Source organism: Salmo salar, chromosome 28, assembly GCF_965601325.2.
Source record: "Salmo salar chromosome 28, fSalSal1, whole genome shotgun sequence".
Taxonomy (NCBI): Eukaryota; Metazoa; Chordata; class Actinopteri; order Salmoniformes; family Salmonidae; genus Salmo; species Salmo salar.
This window is the reverse complement of record NC_138318.1, coordinates 16,593,434-16,612,401: the sequence shown is the minus strand read 5'-3', so window position 1 is coordinate 16,612,401 and position 18,968 is coordinate 16,593,434. Positions and strand designations below refer to the sequence as shown.

At 43.2% G+C, this 18,968-nt stretch overlaps 2 protein-coding genes across 2 annotated transcripts in view; one reads left to right on the top strand and one right to left on the bottom strand.

The window, feature by feature from the left end:
- LOC106589541 (cdc42 effector protein 1) overlaps nucleotides 1–2,403 on the top strand; it is a 24,643-nt gene extending 22,240 nt beyond the window's left edge. Inside the window, exon 3 of the mRNA XM_014179650.3 lies at nucleotides 243–2,403. Coding sequence (XP_014035125.1) covers nucleotides 243–1,003 — 761 coding nt within the window. The 3' untranslated portion in view covers nucleotides 1,004–2,403. The remainder of the gene's footprint in view (nucleotides 1–242) is intronic.
- LOC106589540 (SH3 domain-binding protein 1) lies at nucleotides 2,381–18,968 on the bottom strand. The gene is made up of 18 exons (XM_014179649.3): nucleotides 18,677–18,968; nucleotides 15,164–15,206; nucleotides 14,921–15,025; nucleotides 14,750–14,826; nucleotides 14,546–14,657; nucleotides 13,122–13,198; nucleotides 12,870–12,957; nucleotides 12,690–12,758; nucleotides 12,482–12,572; nucleotides 12,081–12,217; nucleotides 11,815–11,923; nucleotides 11,611–11,692; nucleotides 11,413–11,493; nucleotides 7,750–7,863; nucleotides 7,321–7,418; nucleotides 6,901–7,063; nucleotides 6,460–6,815; nucleotides 2,381–4,295 (listed from the first exon to the last, which is right to left on the bottom strand). The coding sequence occupies exons 1-18, from the start codon at nucleotides 18,721–18,723 to the stop codon at nucleotides 4,039–4,041; spliced, it is 2,106 nt and encodes a 701-aa protein (XP_014035124.2). The 5' UTR covers nucleotides 18,724–18,968; the 3' UTR covers nucleotides 2,381–4,038.

Genomic DNA, 18,968 nt, shown 5'->3' with positions numbered 1-18,968 from the left:
AGGGACCTTACAGATAATTGTATGAGTGGGGTACAAAGATTCAGAAATCATGTTAACTATTATTGAACACAGTGAGCCTATGCAAATTATTATGCGACTTGTTAAGCACATGTTTATTTAATGTTAAAACTAGGGTGGCAACTGAAATTCCATGTATTATTTTACATTTTTAAGTTTCTGTCAAAATCTAAATCACAATACAGAATGTTATGCCTAAACTCCCTGTCTCTGCTCCACCTCAGGTCTGGAGTCAGGTTTCGTCACTCTGCCCCGCCTCTCACGCTCAGCGGAGCGTCAGTCGCAGCAGGGAGGCTCTAACTCCTGTACCCCCAACACCCACGGCGGCTCGCTCACCGACGTCTCTGCCCTCCTGTCCTCCTCCGCTGACCCGACCCTGACCTCTGACCCCGAACACATGACCCGGTTCGACTCCTTGTCCTCCATGGCATCCTTCACATTCGACCTGGGGCCCTCCCTCATGAGCGAGGTGTTCGGTTTGATTGACAGCCCTAATGGCCACCCAGAGCCCAGCCACACCTGGGAGGCAGAAGAGGCGGAAGAGCCAAGTGGCTTTGCGTTTGGGTTTGCAACCAATGAAGGCTCGGAGATGGACTCGGAGATGGATGCCACCACTGCCTCATTGGTGGATTCTCTGCTTCGAGAGGACTGTAGTAGCAGCAGGAAGAGTCCATATGGGATGGAGTGGGAAGAGGAGGAAGAGGAGGCTAGGAGAATGAAGGTGAACGGAGGTGACCAGCATCTTAAAGGGGCGGTGCCTGATTTAGTTATGGGCTCCCCCTCTAGACAGAGGCTTACTATGGAGAGTGAGAGGTTCCAGGGTTCCGCTGATGTGCTGGGGGTGCTCTATGGGGTTGGAGGGCTCCTGAAGGGGCAGCAGAGGATGGAGCTGGAGGGAAAGGTGACCATGTGCCAGACCATGAAGAAAACCCCTTACATCTGCATTACACCTGATGAGGAGGAGGAGGAGGAAATCAAAGTCTGAACTACAATGACAGCCTCAATTTTGTTTAACCAGAATTACCTACAACAGATTTCCCACTGTGTACACACTGGTTGATTCAATGTTGTTTCCATTTCATTTCAATTAAATGACGTTGAACCAACATGAAATAGACGTTGAATTGACGTCTGTGCCCAGTGGGTTGTGATTATTGGTTAATTCCTTGTAAAGTCTTTTGTTTTAAGAAACTGGCTCTATTGACCTGACTCAGCTTTGAATCCTTCTTCTTCATAATTTTCCAATATTCCTTGCAGAAATGTAATGTTATGTCGTCAGAAGACTCACTTAAAGACTTTGATTGTTCCCAAATTGTTCCCAAATGTAATGGAAAGTATGTTTGTTGACAGACTCACTGAAAGATTATGGAGGCTGAAAGTTCCCCAAGCAAACATGTTGTATGGAAGGAGCTAGAACAGGCTAATAATAGCTAACTACATGTCCTTTTAAAAGGTCAGTGGAACCAGTGGTGAACAAAGAAATAAAGAGATGGGGTAGAAAGTGTGAGAATGTACCAGAGAAAGTGGTTGGACACAGAGGAGTTACCATGGAAACCATAGGAGGTTGGTTGCACATTAATTGGGGAGAACAGACTCGTGGTAATGACTGAAGTGGAGTAAGTGGAATGGTATCAAATACATTAAACACGTCGTTTTTCCAGGTATTTGATGCCATCCATTTGTGCCGTTCTGGCCATTATTATTAGGTGTCCCCCCACCCCCCCAGCAGCCCCCTGTGATGGAAACACTAAATATGTTGCTCAACAGTGTGTAAGTCAGTTAACAGCTGGTTAAATATATACTGTGTGGACTTCCTGAGAAAAATGCTCAATGTGTGACTTCATATAACTATTCAAGGCAGAAGGCAGGACACGAAGACAAAGCAGTAGCGGTTTCAACCCAACTTCATCTTTCCCTCACCACCAACCAGTCCCATGGGAAAAAACTACGCCAAGAGAGAGATCTTAACTCTTAGCACGTGATGTTAACTTCAGGAAAACAATCCCCTTTTGCCTGAAGATTACACCCAAGACAAACACTTCATATTCTACAGATACAGTATGAAGCCCAAACCATGAGAAATTCACTCAGAAATGAAATAGAAGAGGATAATTTTGTACAATGTAATAATCACAAGTATAATGTTGTTACGGTATGTTTGTTAATTCACATATTTACATCATACCCCATTTAGACATGTTTCCCAAATTCATTATGGGTCTAGCTAACTCTCATCTTGTTTGTCTGCTATTGTGTCAACCAATGGTTGAATCCTATTTTTAGACTATATTTAGAAAAACTGTGTCCCCCATTTGCATAAATGTGCTGCTATTGATACCAATGATATTTCTATAATGATAAATGAAATAAAATGTTTTTAATAAGCATGGGCATTAATATTTTATTTACATGTCTGAAAACATTCATACAACTGTAATACAAAACATGCACTAAATAAATCACAACATATAATGCATGTATGGTAGCTCTCAAACTACAAAGCACTTTTTCTCTAAGAGTTGAACTGGCTGCAAAAGCACAATACATCTCTGGCCTTGATATGCAACCCAAAGCAGGTTACTCCAAATGTCAGGTTACGGTCAACATTTGTACCTAAAGCGTAAGAAAACTTCTTTACACAGGCTTAGATGATACACTATACACTACATGACCAAAAGTATGTGGACACCTGCTCGTCAAACATCTCATTCCAAAATCATGGAGTTGGTCCCCCCTTTGCTGCTCTAACAGCCTTCACTCTTCTGGGAAGGCTTTCCACTACATGTTGGAACATTGCTGCAGGGACTTGCTTCCATTCAGCCACAAGAGCATTAGTGAGGTCGGGCACGGATGTTGGGTTATTAGGCCTGGCTTGCAGTCGGCGTTCCAATTCATCCCAAAGGTGTTCGATGGGGTTGAGGTCAGGACTCTGCGCCGGCCAGTCAAGTTCTTCCACACCGATCTCGACAAACCATTTCTGTATGGACCTCGCTTTGTGCACGGGGAAATTGTCATGCTGAAACAGGAAAGAACCTTCCCCAAACTGTTGCCACAAAGTTGGAAGCACAGAATTGTCTAGAATGTCATTGTATGCAGCAGCATTAAGATTTCCCTTCACTGGAACTAAGGGGCCTAGCCCGAACCATGAAAAACAGCCCAAGACTATTATTCCTCCTCCACCAAACTTTACAGTTGGCACTATGCATTTGGGCAGGTAGCATTCTGGCATCCACCAAACCCAGATTTTTTCCGTTGGACTAACAAATGGTGAAGAGTGATTCATCACTCCAGAGAAAGCGTTTCCACTGCTCCAGAGTCCAATGGCGGCGAGCTTTACATCACTCTAGTCGACACTTGGCATTGCACATGGTAGTCTTAGACTTGTGTGTGGCTGCTCGGCCATGGAAACCCATTTCATGAAGCTCCCGACAAACAGTTATTGTGCTGACGTTGCTTCCAGAGGCAGTTTGGAACTCTGTAGTGAGTGTTGCAACCAAGGACAGACGATTTTGACGCGTTACAAGCTTCAGCGGTCACATTCTGTGAGCTTGTGTGGCCTACCACTTCGTGGCTGAGCCGTTGTTGCTCCTAGACGTTTCCACTTCACAATAACATCACTTACAGTTGACCGGGCAACTCTAGCAGGGAAGAAATTTGACGAACTGACTTGTTGAAAAGGTGGAATCCGATGCCACGTTGAAAGTCACTGAGCTCTTCTGTAAGGCCATTCTACTGCCAATGTTTGTCAATGGAGATTGCATGGCTGTGCGCTCCATTTTATACACATGTCAGTATTTTTATTTTATTTATTTTATTTCACCTTTATTTAACTAGGTAGGCCAGTTGAGAACAAGTTCTCATTTACAACTGCGACCTGGCCAAGATAAGGCAAAGCAGTGCAACAAAAACAACAACACAGAGTTACACATAAACAAATGGGTGTGGCTGAAATAACCAAATCCACTAATTTGAAGGGGTCCACATACTTTTGTATACAATATATAGTGTATCTCTACCCCCTCACTGCGCTATAGAGGTCACCTGTTTGCTTTCCAGTACTGGGGGCTTGGGAGGTGGGATTTGGGGGGGCCTAATTATACCCTTTTTGCTTAGGGTCTTCTTCAGGACCGGAGCTAGGGGCTTGGGTGCAGGTTGTAGCTGGGTTTTGGGTGCATCTGCTGGTGTTAGAGGTGCTGGGGCCCTGGGTTTGGAGTATGTGACGGCCACCTGCTCTTTACTCTGGATGGGCGGCATGTGTTGAAGGAAGGATTTCCTCGCTGTGAAAAGAGAAAAAGGAGAAAGGGGTGTTGAGGATACGTTTAGAATAAGTATTTTTGGAACTATAGATGTGTATTATTATATTAGAGTATTTGGGGTATGTATTTACAGTGTCTTTGGAAAGTATTTCGACCCCTTGACATTTTGCACATTTTGTTATGTTACAGCCTTATTCTAAAATGGATTAAATAAAAACGTTTCCTCATAAATCTACACACTATACCCCATAATAACAAAACAGGTTTGTAGACATTTTTGCAAAAATGTATTAAAAACAAAAAACTGAAATACCTTATTTGCATAAGTATTCAGACTCTTTGTTATGAGAATCGAAATTGAGCTCAGGTGCATCCTGTTTCCATTGATCATCATTGAGATTTTTGTTCAATTTGATTGGAGTCCACCTGTGGTAAATTCAATTGATTGGACATGATTTGGAAAGGCACACATCTGTCTATATAAGGTCTCACAGTTGACAGTGCATGTCAGAGCAAAAACCAAGCCATGAGGTCGAAGGAATTGTCTGTAGAGCTCAGAGACAGGATTGTGTCGAGGCACAGATCTGGTGAAGGGTACCAAAACATTTCCAAAGGTCCTCGAGAACACAGTGGCCTCCATCATTCTTAAACGGAAGAAGTTTGGAACCACCAAGACTCTTCCTAGAGCTGGCCGCTTGGCCAAACTGAGCAATCGGAGGAGAAGGGACTTGGTCAGGGAGGTGACCAAGAACCTGATGGTCACTCTGACAGAGCTCCAGCGTTCCTCTGTGGAGATGGGAGAACCTTCCAAAAGGACAACCATCTCTACAGCACTCCACCAATCAGGGATTTATGGTAGAGTGGGCAGACACATTTTTTTTTACCTTTATTTTAAGTCAGTTAAGAACAAATTATTATTTACAATGACGGCCTACCCCAGCCAAACCCAGACAACACTGGGCCAGTTGTGCACCGCCCTATCGTACACCCAGTCACAGCCAGATGTGATGCAGGCTGGATTCGAACCAAGGACTGCAATGACACCTCTTACACTGAGATGAAGTGCCTTAGACCGCTGCGCCACTCGGGAGCCCCTCCAGGCACATGACAACCTGCTGGCACCTAAAGGATTCTCAGACCATGAGAAACAAGATTCTCTGGAAACCAAGATTGAACTCTTTGGCCTGAATGCCAAGCGTTACGTCTATAGGAAAGCTGGCACCATCCCTATGGTGAAGCATGGTGGTGGCATCATGCTGTGGGGATGTTTTTCAGCGGCAGGACTGGGAGACTAGTCAGGATCGAGGCAAAGATGAACGGAGCGAAGTACAGAGAGATCCTTGATAAGAACCTGCTCCAGAGTGCTCAGGACCTCAGACTGGGGCGAAGGTTCACCCTCGAAAGGGCAACGACTCTAAACACACAGCCAAGAAACGCAGGATTGGCTTTGGGACAAGTCTCTCAATGTCCTTGAGTGGCCCAGCCAGAGTCCAGGCTTGAACCTGATCTAACATCTCTGGAGAGACCTGAAAATAGCTGTGCAGTAACTCTCCCCATCCAACAGACAGAGCTTGAGAGGATCTGCAGAGAAGAATGGGATTAACTCCCCAAATACAGGTGTGCCAAGCTTGTAGCATCATACCCAAGAAGACTTGAGGCTGTAATCGATGCCAAAGGTACTTCAACAAAGTACTGACTAAAGCGTCTGAATACTTATGTAAATGTGATATTTCAGGTTATTTTTTTCAAGGGGGTCTGATTACTTTCCAAAGGCACTGTATATCTACTTGAAACCAGAACTGTGGGTTGTGGTAGTGCAACAGTTTTTTATCAGGACAGTTTTGTCATTAGAAGACGTTGGTTATTTTAGCCACTGCTGCCGGGGATCGTGGCTTCCTTGTACTAAAGTGGGGCAGTGGTTTGTCACTTATGCTGGGTGGACTATAATGCAACATGAGTGCTCTGAGGGACTTTAGTATCGTCTAAGTAAGTATTGTCTTCACTACTGTCTAAGCATTAGATATCGTTAGCTAGCTAGCACGAGTTATGCGCTTTACATTTGAGTAATTTAGCAGATGCTCATATTCACAGGGACTTACAGTAGTGAGCGTATACATTTGATACTTTTTCATACTTGTCCCTCGTGGGAATCGAAAACACAACTCCGTCGTGGACGGCCACCTACGTTTGTATGGTGAGGTGATGTTCAGTATAGCTCTGGGGGAGTCCGGTGGGGCCTCTAGGATGGGTTCTAGTGAGCCCGATTCAGGGCTCTGCTTCTGGGTCGGACTGCAGACAGACACTGGTGGTGGGGAGGGAACCAGGGTTGGGCCAGGTGCCAGTTTGGGGCTGGGTAGTGGGGATGGGTTGTGGACCAGTGTCGGGCTTGGGACAGGGGACGGGCTCTGGGTATGGACTGGGGTAGGGTTAATTGGGGTTGAGCATGGTGGGTCTGAGGCAGGGTTCCCCCAGGTGGTGGTTCTACGACCAATGGAGCCTGACTTGATGATGAAAAAACCTCCACTGTCCTGAGATGCTGAGCTGTGGAGGAGACGGTCGATGTTAGATAACACACTGTTATAATAGAAAGTGAACATACATCCTGTTCAGTCTGTGCCTGTGGTACCTGATTGTTTTACAGAGAGAAGAATGAGAAGAGGAAGAGGAAGCGCATGTTGAAGAGGAGGAGGTCATTCTGGCAAGGTTCTCTTTCCCAGACTCTGAAGGTTGAGGTTCTAACATTTTCAAATCTGGGACCCCAGGAAGCTCAGGAATCTCAAAGTCCACCTCTGGAAAGGAACACAACACAGGCCTACTTTGAGAAACTGTGTTCCATAAAAAATACATAGACCTACCTCAATATAGTGAGACAAAAATAAGTGAATGAATAAAAGTACTATCCAAAGGTCATAAGGGGTTCAAGCATCCCTCTCAGTTATCTAGTAGCTAACTTCCACACATTTCATGCATATCAACTCATCACTAAAAAGACTCCCACTGCTCCTCCCTCGAACACACAAACATCACATTGAATGTGGTACTGTACCTTCTGGAAACAGGCTGCTGGAGTGTTGTATGAGAGGCTCAACCACCGCCACCACCTGGACAGAGGAGGCAGATGCCATGTCCAACAGCGCTGCCTCCCTGAAAGAGAGGGAGAGAGGTTGATGGGAGAGATGTGAAGAGAAAAATGTATGATGGTACAGAATTGGACGGGGAGAGGGAGATTGAAAGGAAGAAAGAGAAGCGGGATGAGAAAGTGAGACAGAAAGGGAGGGAGAGAAAGAAAGACACATAGGTTAAAGTCAAGTACTAAAAAACACAGAGACATAGCTAAACAGACATAATCAGATTAATAACAATCATGTAACAATAGAAAGTGACACCAGGAACAACATTGAGATGTAGGGCTATTATGACAGACTAATAGAGGGGTTCAGTTTCCTCTCTCTGTCAGTACGTCAGTAGTACCCACCCCTCCATGCGAGGCCACAGCAGGTTGGGACCCAGTACTATGGCAATGTTACTGGGACTCATCCTGTTAAGCGCCTGCTGCTCTGACAGACACGACAGGAACTGTACCAGGTACCTAATGGGGGAGGGGGGGGGGGAGAGAGAGAGAGAGAGCGAGAGGGGAGGGAGGGAAGGAAGGAGAAGCACATATAGTGGCATGTATTCATCAAATAAATCACATTTTATTTGTCACATGCGCTGAATACAACAGGTGTGTACAACAGTGAAATGCTTACTTACAATCCTTTAACCAACAATGGAGTTCAAGAAATAGAGTTAAGAAAATATTTACTAAATAAACTAAAGTAAAAACATTTTATCAAAATGAAAAAGTAACACAAGAAAATGACATAACAATAATGTGGTTATATACAGGAGGTACCGGTACCGAGTCAGTGTGTGGGGGTACAGGTAAATCGAGGTAATTTGTAAAGTGATGCATAGATAATAAACAGTGAGTAGAAGCAGTGTAAAAACGGGGGGGGGGGGGGGGGGGGGTCAATGTAAATAGTCCGGGGTGGCCATTTGACTAATTGTTCAGCAGTGTTATGGCTTGGGGGGAGCCTTTAGGTCCTAGACTTGACGCTCCGGTACCACTTGCCGTGTGGTAGCAGAGAGAACCGTCTATGACTTGGGTGACTGGAGTCTTTGACCATTTTTTGGGCCTTCCTCTGACACTGCATAGTATATAGGTCCTGGATGTCAGGAAGCTTGGCCCCATTGATGTACTGGGCCGTATGCACTACCCTCTGTAGCGCCTTACGGTCAGATGCCGAGCAGTTGCCATACCAGGCGGTGATGCAACCGGTCAGGATGCTCTCGATGGTGCAGCTGTATTACTTTTTGAGACTCTGGGGACCCATGCCAAGTCTTTTCAGTCTCCTGAAAATGTGTTGTCGTGCCCTCTTCACAACTGTCTTGGCATGTTTGGACCATGATAGTTCATTAGTGATGTGGACACCAAGGAACTTGAAACTCTCGACCCGCTCCCCTTCTGGCATGATGGTGTTGATTTGAGCCATGACCAGCCTTTCAAAATCTTTCAAAGCACTTTATGGCTACTGACGTGAATGCTACGGGGCGGTAATCATTTAGACAGGTTACCTTTGCTTTCTTGGGCACAGGGACTATGGTGGTCTGTTTGAAACATGTAGGTATTACAGACTCGGTCAGGGAGAGGTTGAAAATGTCAGTGAAGACACTTGCCAGTTGGTCATCGCATGCTATGAGTACACGTCCTGGTAATCCGTCTGACCCTGCGGCTTTGCGAATGTTGACCTCTCTGAAGGTCTTGCTCACATTGGCTACGAGAGCGTGATCACACAATCATCCGGAACAGCTGGTGCTCTCATGCATGTAGAAATGAGGTAAAACGGATTTAAGTTTGCCTGCATTAAAATCCCCGGCCACTAGGAGCGCCACTTCTGCATGAGCATTTTCTTGTTTGCATATGGCCTTATACAGCTCGTTGAGTGTGGTCTTAGTGCCAGCATTGGTTTGTGGTGGTAAATAGATGGCTACGAATAATATAGATGAGAACTCTCTTGGTAGATAGTGTGGTCTACAGCTTATCATGAGGTATTCTACCTCAGGCGAGCAATACCTCAAGACTTTTTTAATATTACACATCGCGCAGCAGCAGTTATTGTCAAATAGACACACATTTCACCCCTCGTCTTACCAGACGTAGTTGCTCTGTCCTGCCGATGCACGGAAAAGCCAGCCAGCTCTATATTATCCATGTCGTTGTTCAGCTACCTCTTGGTGAAACATAAGATATTACAGTTTTTAATATCCCGTTGGTCGGATTGTTTTAATCGTAGATCGTTTGTTTTCCAATGATTGCACGTTGGCCAATAATACGGAGAGTAGTGGTGGTTTACCTACTCGTCAGCGAATTCTTACAAGGCACCCCGCCCTCTTCCCCGTTTTTTCTCTGTCTTTTCTTCACGCTGATGACAGGGATATCTTTCGAGTCAGACTCATTACAGAAAGAAATCGCTGTTCTGATGTCCAGAAGCTCTTTTCAGTCATAAGAGACGGTAGTAGCAACATTATGTAGAAAATTAGTTACAAACAATATGAAAAAACAAACAAAATAGCACAGTTGGTTAGCAGCCCGTAAAACGGCAGCCATCCCCTCCGGCGCCATTATTATCATGGATGCCAAGGGAAGCCAGGCTTCCCAAAAAGATGTACTAAGAAAAAAAGAAAAAAAGAAAATTTATCTTTCGTCTCTCTGTGTTCCATACATTTCCTTCGATTCTGATTCTGTCTGGTCAAAAAGAGTATGACATTGTTGCTGCCCAGAGCATTGAATGCAAGGGAAGCCAGCGAGCATTTGGCCTACCTTGATAAAAAAATATAAAATAATGGCCAACCAGAGTTGAGCTAAACTGAGTGAACTCAGTTGTGAATAGTCCTGGCACACCAAAAAAAGTGTCAAGGGAAGCCAGTTTGGATTTGGCTTCAGACCAGCCACATTGCATCAGAAGGCAAACGTCATTGACAGAAAAAAACTTTAATTGCTGCATCTCACTGTGTCACTGTCCTCTGGTGGCTAGCAAGCTAAAATTGTCCCTTTTCTAAATTAGCCAAGGATGGAGATAGGGATTTGGACTTGTGGTTTTACTTAATTCTCCGTACTGGCCAATGATTATAACGGCGATTCGGATCCAACCATAAATTCATACATTGTGCCCCTGGCCTGAGAGGATGGAAGTTCAACATGTAGCTAGATGTAGTAGGCTAATGTTAACTAGCTGGCCTGGCGCATCATTGCCCATGAAAGGAAGTTAGACTAGTGAGCTAAAATCTTTGCCAGGTAGCCTAGGACAACAAAAACTAAAAGAGTTTAGACAACATGAGGAGGACTGCATTGGCATTTCTCTACAAGTAGGGTGAGTCAACAAATGTTCTACTTGCACACACATGCACGCACGCACGCACACACACACACACACACACACACACACACACACACACACACACACACACACACACACACACACACACACACACACACACACACACACACACACACACACAGAAATCTATACCATGGACAGCCACATCATATTTAGCTTACATTGGTTGGACTAAATAGTTTTGGGCATTTTTGGCATAGGTTATTAGATGATGTTGAAATGTTGAACTTGAAATGGCGCTGGAATAGTGAAGGCAGTTCCTGTTTTCTTTGTGACTTGCGGTAAATCTCTGTGGTTCTAAATCAATAGTTGTTTAGTGGTCAGAAAATGTCAGAAACATTACCTTGCATGACCATGCTCTAGGTCATGTAACTGTTTGTTACATGCAATATGTTTTGTGGACTTCACCGGACAGATGTTGCTCTCCGGGTTTTGTAATGAAACAAATGTGTGGTTGAATTAGTTCTGCCACTGTGTCTTCTTATTGTCTCGACCTTTAGGCCTATATGTCACTGTGCCAAGGCATATGAACGAACAGGTCATAGAGCAAACAACGCAATTATCACAACACATAGTTGTAATATTGCTAGGGAGATATTCCCAATCATACACCATGCATCATTCTTGAGTTTTTACAACCTCACACAGGAATCGGTCAAGATCTGAGAGAGCTATGGATTACAGAGATATGGACATACCGGAGGTTGTTGTAGTTTTCTGATGGTAACTTCTTCAGCACAATTTTAAACTGCTCAAGTTTGTCTGTCAATTCTTTCTCCCTAAATAAAGAGTGGAACAGAGAGACATTTGAAGAGCAGAAATTAAAGGGGAGAGAAATCATGTAAAGACACTATGTACTGTATGCTTTTAAGATGTAGACCAATCAAGGACCTTACCCTGCTGCTTGAAACCAATCATTGTAGAGTTCAAAGGTCATGAGTGGTTCAGGCAGCTCTCTCAGGTAGCTTTTCAAAGCCCCTACATGGATAAAAGAGAAAATGCTGCTTAGTGCCTATGTGTTGTTTAACTGTCAAGTAAAGACATTTGAAACTTGAAAACCTTGAATAAGGGGTACTGTCAACAGGGACGGTCTCTCTGACCTGCGACTGCATGAGGGTCAGTGAATTCACTGTGATTCACAACCCCTCCATCCAGACTGCTCTTCAGTCTCTTCACTACCGAGGCTGCTGCTGCCAGACGAAACAGACCCTGGGAGAGAGATGAAAGGAGAGAGAGATAGACAGATTTTATCCAAGAGGGCAAACATTATCGTAGATGGCTACAGAGTCCTTACACCTGCTCAGTTAATTAATAATATCCCATTCACATGTATACCATGTAGTAGATTAATAATCCCAGTCCTCACCTCCTCCCTCATACCGGTGTGCAGCAGCATGTGAACACACTCGTGGATGGGAACAGCGATCTCCCTGCCGCTGTTGTACAGATGAGTCAGCAGGGACTCGCCGTATACCTTCCCCTTATAGTTATTCTCCTGGGAGTCTGTGTTAACACACATACTGGTGACACACTGGACAAATCCTAGGCAAGTGGGTGCTACACATTGGATAGGGGGGGGGGGGGGGGGTTACCCATGTACACTAAGTATGGCCTGGGTATTTTAATTGCAAACACACACACACACACACACACACACACACACACACACACACACACACACACACACACACACATACACACACACACACACACACACACACACACACACACACACATACAGTGCATACATACACACACCCTATTCACCTGTTTGACTGTGGTTGTCTTTCAGCTCACTGATGTTTCGTTCCAGGAAGTCATGGGAATTCTTATGATGTTCTGCTTGTAGTTCCAGCAGCTAAGGAGAGAGCACAACCCAGACACTTATCAATTATAATTCCTAATAGCTAATAGCACATGATAATTAACAGGAAGTACAGCTTGAAAGAGAGAACAATTAGTAGGCCACACTCACACGAATGAAGTAGTTGGCATAGTCATCTTCTTTAGTGGCAAAGTGATACAGATCTGCAGAGTATTGGTCCTGCAGAGAATGTACAGCCACACAAAAAGTGAATACTGTATGTTAGAGGCTGAAACTACTGCATAAAACAACAAAGTGTCTGAAACAGTAACATCCAACACCATCCAACACCTTGATGCTCTCCAGTTTCCTCCAGGCCTCCTCCACCTCCTCTTTCAGCCCATCCTGCTTTGCCTGAGGTCCCGTACTAGCCTGGGACCTGAAGGGGCAAAGTCATTCATGATCAGAAGCCATAAAAAGTAAAAGAAAGGACACAATGGAGAAACTGACTAAAGGTAGTTATTATATATGAATAAATGAACTGTGTACTGTCTGGAGCATATAGGGTCTGTCAAATACAAACACACAGGATGTGTGACCCACTTGTTGCGTGCATTGTGCCAGTCCATTGTGAGTTTGGCAAACTGCTTCTTGTTTTTGAGAATCTCTGGAAGGTCTTCCTACAGATAGTATTCATATGTCATTACATCTCTCACTAAAAGCTTCACTAAAGCTCCAGTAGATTACTAAGAAAGGCTTTGTTTAAAAATGGCCTTTTGGCCTTTATAAAGATTACAACTTCTCATTTTTGGTTAATTGAAAATGAAACCTTGTTCAAAGTATCACCCTTCCTTAAACAAGTCCTGCAAAGCTGGTTACAATTTCAATATTATCTTCCAGAAAATACAGAAAAAATATTACAACCAAAATTATGGTTCAACTCAAATATACTGATTGATAAAAAAACATTATGGATTTTTTTTAAATGGTATTATATTTATTAAAGATATTATGAATAGGAACGGTGTAGTTATGTCACATATGCAGCTATCGAAAACATATGGAAATGTTTTCTCATTCCGAAGTTATACTGATTGCAGCATTACCTCAAAAATGAAAGAGTCAAGTGGAAGGAGGATAAGGTAGGTAATTGTATGTCTGCCATACTGTATATTAAAGACCAAAATTGGCAGAAAAAGGTTGGCATATATAGAAAAATATACCAGTTTGATTTGTGAACAAAAATATTGACAACTGCGCTATACACGTTGCAAAAATATCTGGGAAGAGATTTTCGATGTACCGATTCCATGCACATGGTGTATGAATTGATATACAAAACAACGCTTCATTCAACATTGAGTTTTTCAATTTAAATTATTATACAAAATTCTTGCCACCAACAGAGTGTTATATATATGGGACATACAACAATCTCAGCTCTGTATATTTTGCTGTGAAGAAACAGAATCCTTAGATAATATATTCTCGTATTGTCCCCATCCAGCTTGTTTCTGGCTGAAAACACAACATTCTTTTAAAATGATCCCTACAAACAGCAGTGTTGGGCAATTTGGAAAGCCATAGTCAGTCAATCAACAATATAATAATACTTTTAGGAAAAATGTTCCTCTTTAACTCACAATCTGTGGATACCATGCGATTAGAAAGGTTAAAAATGAATGTAAAACATCATATCAAAAGAGGATATCTACAGAGATAGGTGGGACGGGCTGAGAGTAGCCCAAAATGTAATGTGTATAATCAAAAAACAATATCTTTGTTGTGTAATTACTGTGTGTAAAAGTACCATGTATGTAAAATGTGTGTAAAATGTATATGTAACCAAAAAAGTAGAAAAAAACGAAAATATAAAACAAAGTCCTCCGAAGAGGGGGGGGGGGCAATACAATTTTTTAAACAATAATATATATATTTTTTAAGTATTCATATGTAATACTACATAATCACAAACTTCAATTGTTATCCAAAAATGGCTGAATAACTCTTGCTAATGCAGCCCTTACCTCACTGAGTTTATTGAGAGGTTCCAAAACCTCCTTCTCCAGCTTCAGCTCAAAGTCAGACAGTGTTGCGGCCAGGTGACTCTCCATGAAGCAACACATCTCCAATACTTTCCTATCAGTGAGGAAATAGACTAATTGATTAATTGATGAATGTTCAACTGATCATTTGGAGGATTGAATACATGGTTTGGTTACTTAAAGTACCTGATAGAAGAGTCTGGATCAAAGTCTTTTAAGCTCTCAGCCATGCTAACAGAGAGCAGCATGAGAGGGAGTTTTTTCTGGAGAGAGAGCGAGAGAATTTTATACTGATAATCATAATAGAGTGACTTCAAGTCAAGGGTCAGGGATGAAAGGTGAAAGAGTAGACTTTACCATTCGTCTCTCTGTGTCCAGCCCTAGTTGACTCTGCAGACAGCCCAGCAGCTTCTTGTGAATAACCTGCGCTGCCTTCTTGGCTGGCTCCACCCGCTGCTCCACCTTAGACCAATGAAAATGACAGGTATAGAGCGTATCTTATGTTCACACTGAGCTAGGTACAAATGTATTCACTGATAAATCTTTTCACGTAGTGAAATGAGCCACCACTGTCCCCCTTTATCATCAGCCATAACTCACCATAACCAGATCTTCTGTGAGAAGATCTGTGGCATCCTGTGACCTATTAATAAGATTAAAAAAGGCTTTCAGGCAGTATTTGTGTTACAATGTGTTGCAGTCTTATTTGGCAATGTTCTTGGTAAGTGGAGTGTGCCAATACAGTATATTTTGCATTATGCTTCTTTGACTAGAATACTGACATTACACAAAATAAAAAAGACAGTAAGGCACATACGACCAGATGCAACATTTATGCTTAACGTTTCATACATACATCTATGTGCTTTTACAAAGAAAGAAAACATTTAGGCTATGATGTGGATGTGGCTATTATATTCATAGCCACATCCATCGTAAAAATAAATAGATGACAATAGTGGTCATGTCGACTCGGTGTATTTTTTCCCCAACTCCTATGGCTGATTGGTGGCGCAGTCTGCTAAGGTTGTGAGTTCTAATCCCACACGGGACAGATATTTTTGGTTTTCAAATCCTTTATTTACTATATTCATCCCATGCCCACATACTTCTAATTCTGATAAGTGAAAGCATACCTGTGAGAGAGGTCGCCCTGGTAGTAGTTGTATGTTTTTATTCAGTATCCAAAACCAATATGTGAGTTCATTTGACCACTGGAAAAAGAGCTACTGCATAAATACTGCAACGCGGGTGGGATTCATTTTCAAGGTGATGATTACACTGTTCCTACCAACACAATAGTACATTAGAAAGATTTTATTTTCTGTCCAGAGCTGTATTTGCTCACAATGCACATCATTTTATGATAAAAGCGTGCCAGTGGACAGGTAAGTATGCTTTAGTGAGAAAATGTTGGGATCAAGTGCAACCATCCCCCAAATCAATATTTATGAGGAATTCCCTCCAACCCACAACTTCTCACTTGAATGCATTTTATAAAAATTGGATAGTGGTTTGGCAAATGCTGAAATTGGGGTTGAGAGTTATCCTTTAAAGTTAGAGAGTGGAGGCTACTGCTGTGGGCTGAAACCAGGCCAGAGAAGGGGGGGGGGGGGGGCTGTTTTAGGGGACTTACAGGTGGGGATGAGAGAGTGAGTGAGTGACAGGCAGAGAGAGAGAGAGAGAGAAAGAGTGAGAGAAACAGAGAGAGAGAGAGAGAGAAAGAGACAGCGAGAAAGCGAGAGTGAGAGAGAGAGAAAGAGAGAGAGAAAGAAAGAGAAAGAGACAGAGACAGCGAGAAAGCGCGCGCAAGAGAGAGAGAGAGAGAGAGAGATGAAAGAATGGCAAGGAAGTTTCAGCAGCATCTGATAGAGAGCAGTGTTTCAGCAGCATCTGATAGAGAGCAGTGTTTCAGCAGCATCTGATAGAGAGCAGTGTTTCAGCAGCATCTGATAGAGAGCAGTGTTTCAGCAGCATCTGATAGAGAGCAGTGTTTCAGCAGCATCTGATAGAGAGCAGTGTTTCAGCAGCATCTGATAGAGAGCAGTGTTTCAGCAGCATCTGATAGAGAGCAGTGTTTCAGCAGCATCTGATAGAGAGCAGTGTTTCAGCAGCATCTGATAGAGAGCAGTGTTTCAGCAGCATCTGATAGAGAGCAGTGTTTCAGCAGCATCTGATAGAGAGCAGTGTTTCAGCAGTGAAACAGCTGCAGTGTAACCGTGAAGCCCAAGCATTTTCTAACAGTTTTTTTCTTCTTCAACTAAACAAAAGCCCATAGGCGTCTTTCTATCTGTGTGTGTGTGTGTTTTTATAGTTAAGGTCACATTCAGTTATTCTGAACAAAGTGAGAATAGTGTAGGTAGGGCTCCTTTACTGTGGTTAGAGCTCTGTTCTGGTGCAGCCGTCCTGTTAGTTACCAGGGATTATTAATAGCCTGAAACACGTCAGTGGCATTGAGGCCTGCAAACACACAACTTCCATGGTCTGTTGCAACCTGCTGCAGACACGCTCAGCTATCAGCCAGGGTAGTGTGGGTATCAACAACCCGACGTGGGTGTCCAATTCCATATTTTTGCTGATCTGAAGCATAATACACGTACGTACACATGCACAGATTGGCTTTTGTACATGGGACATTACTGGATCAAAGGACATTCAAGGGCACAGTTAACTCTTTAAGGTACAGGGGAATCTCAAATAAAATTGTATTTGTCACAACTTTCATAAACAACAGGTGTAGACTTAACAGTGAAATGCTTACTTACAGGCCCTTCCCAACAGGAGAGAAAAATAATAACATGAGGAATAAATACACAATGATTAACGATAACTTGGCTATATACACAGGGTACCAGTACTGAGTTGATGTGCAGGGGTACGATGTAATTGAGGTAGATATGAATCTTGTGGGCGGGGATGTGCCCTCTAGTTAACAATTTAACCCCCCAGAGTCATGTATTTAGAGAGTTGGGCCAATGTAGTTACTGCATTATCAATCAAACTTATTTATAAAGCCCTTTTTACAACAGCAGTTGTCACAAAGTGCATATACAGAAACCCAGCCTAAAACTCCAGAGAGCAAGCAGTGCAGATGTAGAGGCACGTTGGCTAGGAAAAACTCCTTAGAAAGGCAGGAACCTAGGAAGAAACCTAGAGGACCAGGCTCTGAGGTGTGGCTAGTCGTTTTCTGGCTAATGTATTTATTGTACATGACACTTCAACATTCTATGGCAGCCATGTTAGCTCCCCATTAACATGACATGGCAAATATTTAAACAATGCTATGTAACTGAATGTCTAGAATTAGAAGAATGTTCTAAATTCTAAAAGTTGGCCTAACTCTCTTAAATATGTGGCTCTGCTGTGGCATTGTGTCACAGGCCACAAGCAAAGTAAGACATGATGCACGTCATCTCGCCGTGACACCGCTCAAACAAACTATTCGTTGTTATGGTTGTTCTCTCACTCATCAAGATGAAACATTACAGTCATCCACCATTCACACTACACCATGCAACCCTGTCTGCTTCACTCTTCCTCCTACTTTCATACCAACGGTGGCATGATGATCATGAACTCTGAGGTTGTCCTCAGACACCAAAGATACTCTGTCCTTTGCAGAAGTCAGATGACTCTACCACATGAGGCTGCTGAGGGGAGGACGGCTCATAATAATGGCCGGAACGGAGCAAACGGAATGGCATCCATGTGTTTGATGTATTTGACACCATTCCCCTGATTCTGCTCCAGCCATTACCACGAGCTCATCCTCCCCAATTAAGGTGCCACCAACCTCCTGTGGACTCTACCAAACAGGCTCCCCACTCACCAAAAGCTTGTCTAAAGGTTCTCTTTTCACCCACAGATGCTCATGATGAAAATAACTAAGATTAGAACGTAGAATCAGACTGGAGTTTAGATTGTCACAAAACTTGATAGCATTGGTTATTTTTACAGTATCTCGCCATTTATTCTCCATTCTATGCAGTTAGTTCCAAGTTCTTTGAAAATAACTATTGTACTAGAACTGAAAAGAAATAGGCTATTGTATTTTCACAAATGTATACCCCAAAAACAAACGAAAAGTCCAAAATGGCACATGAAAGTACTTACTTCCCCACAGAGCCAAGCTGCTTTAAGAGGTTGAAAGATTTAAGCATGGTTGCTTAGGAGTCAGCCCGCCTCTAACAAGTTATCCCTCTGTCTTGACTCCAACCAGGTCCTCAGTCATGTGTCGCCAAGTCAGTATTTCGTTGAGCAGACACCACTGCAAGTGGTTTTCATCAGTGTGTGTTGTTAGTGTTTTGCTCTGTCATCCAGCAGTATTTGTTCTTGTTTTGAAAATGTGCTCCGTGACTGTGTTCAACCACCACTCAGTCACACAGAGCTCTAAGAGAACAGGAAG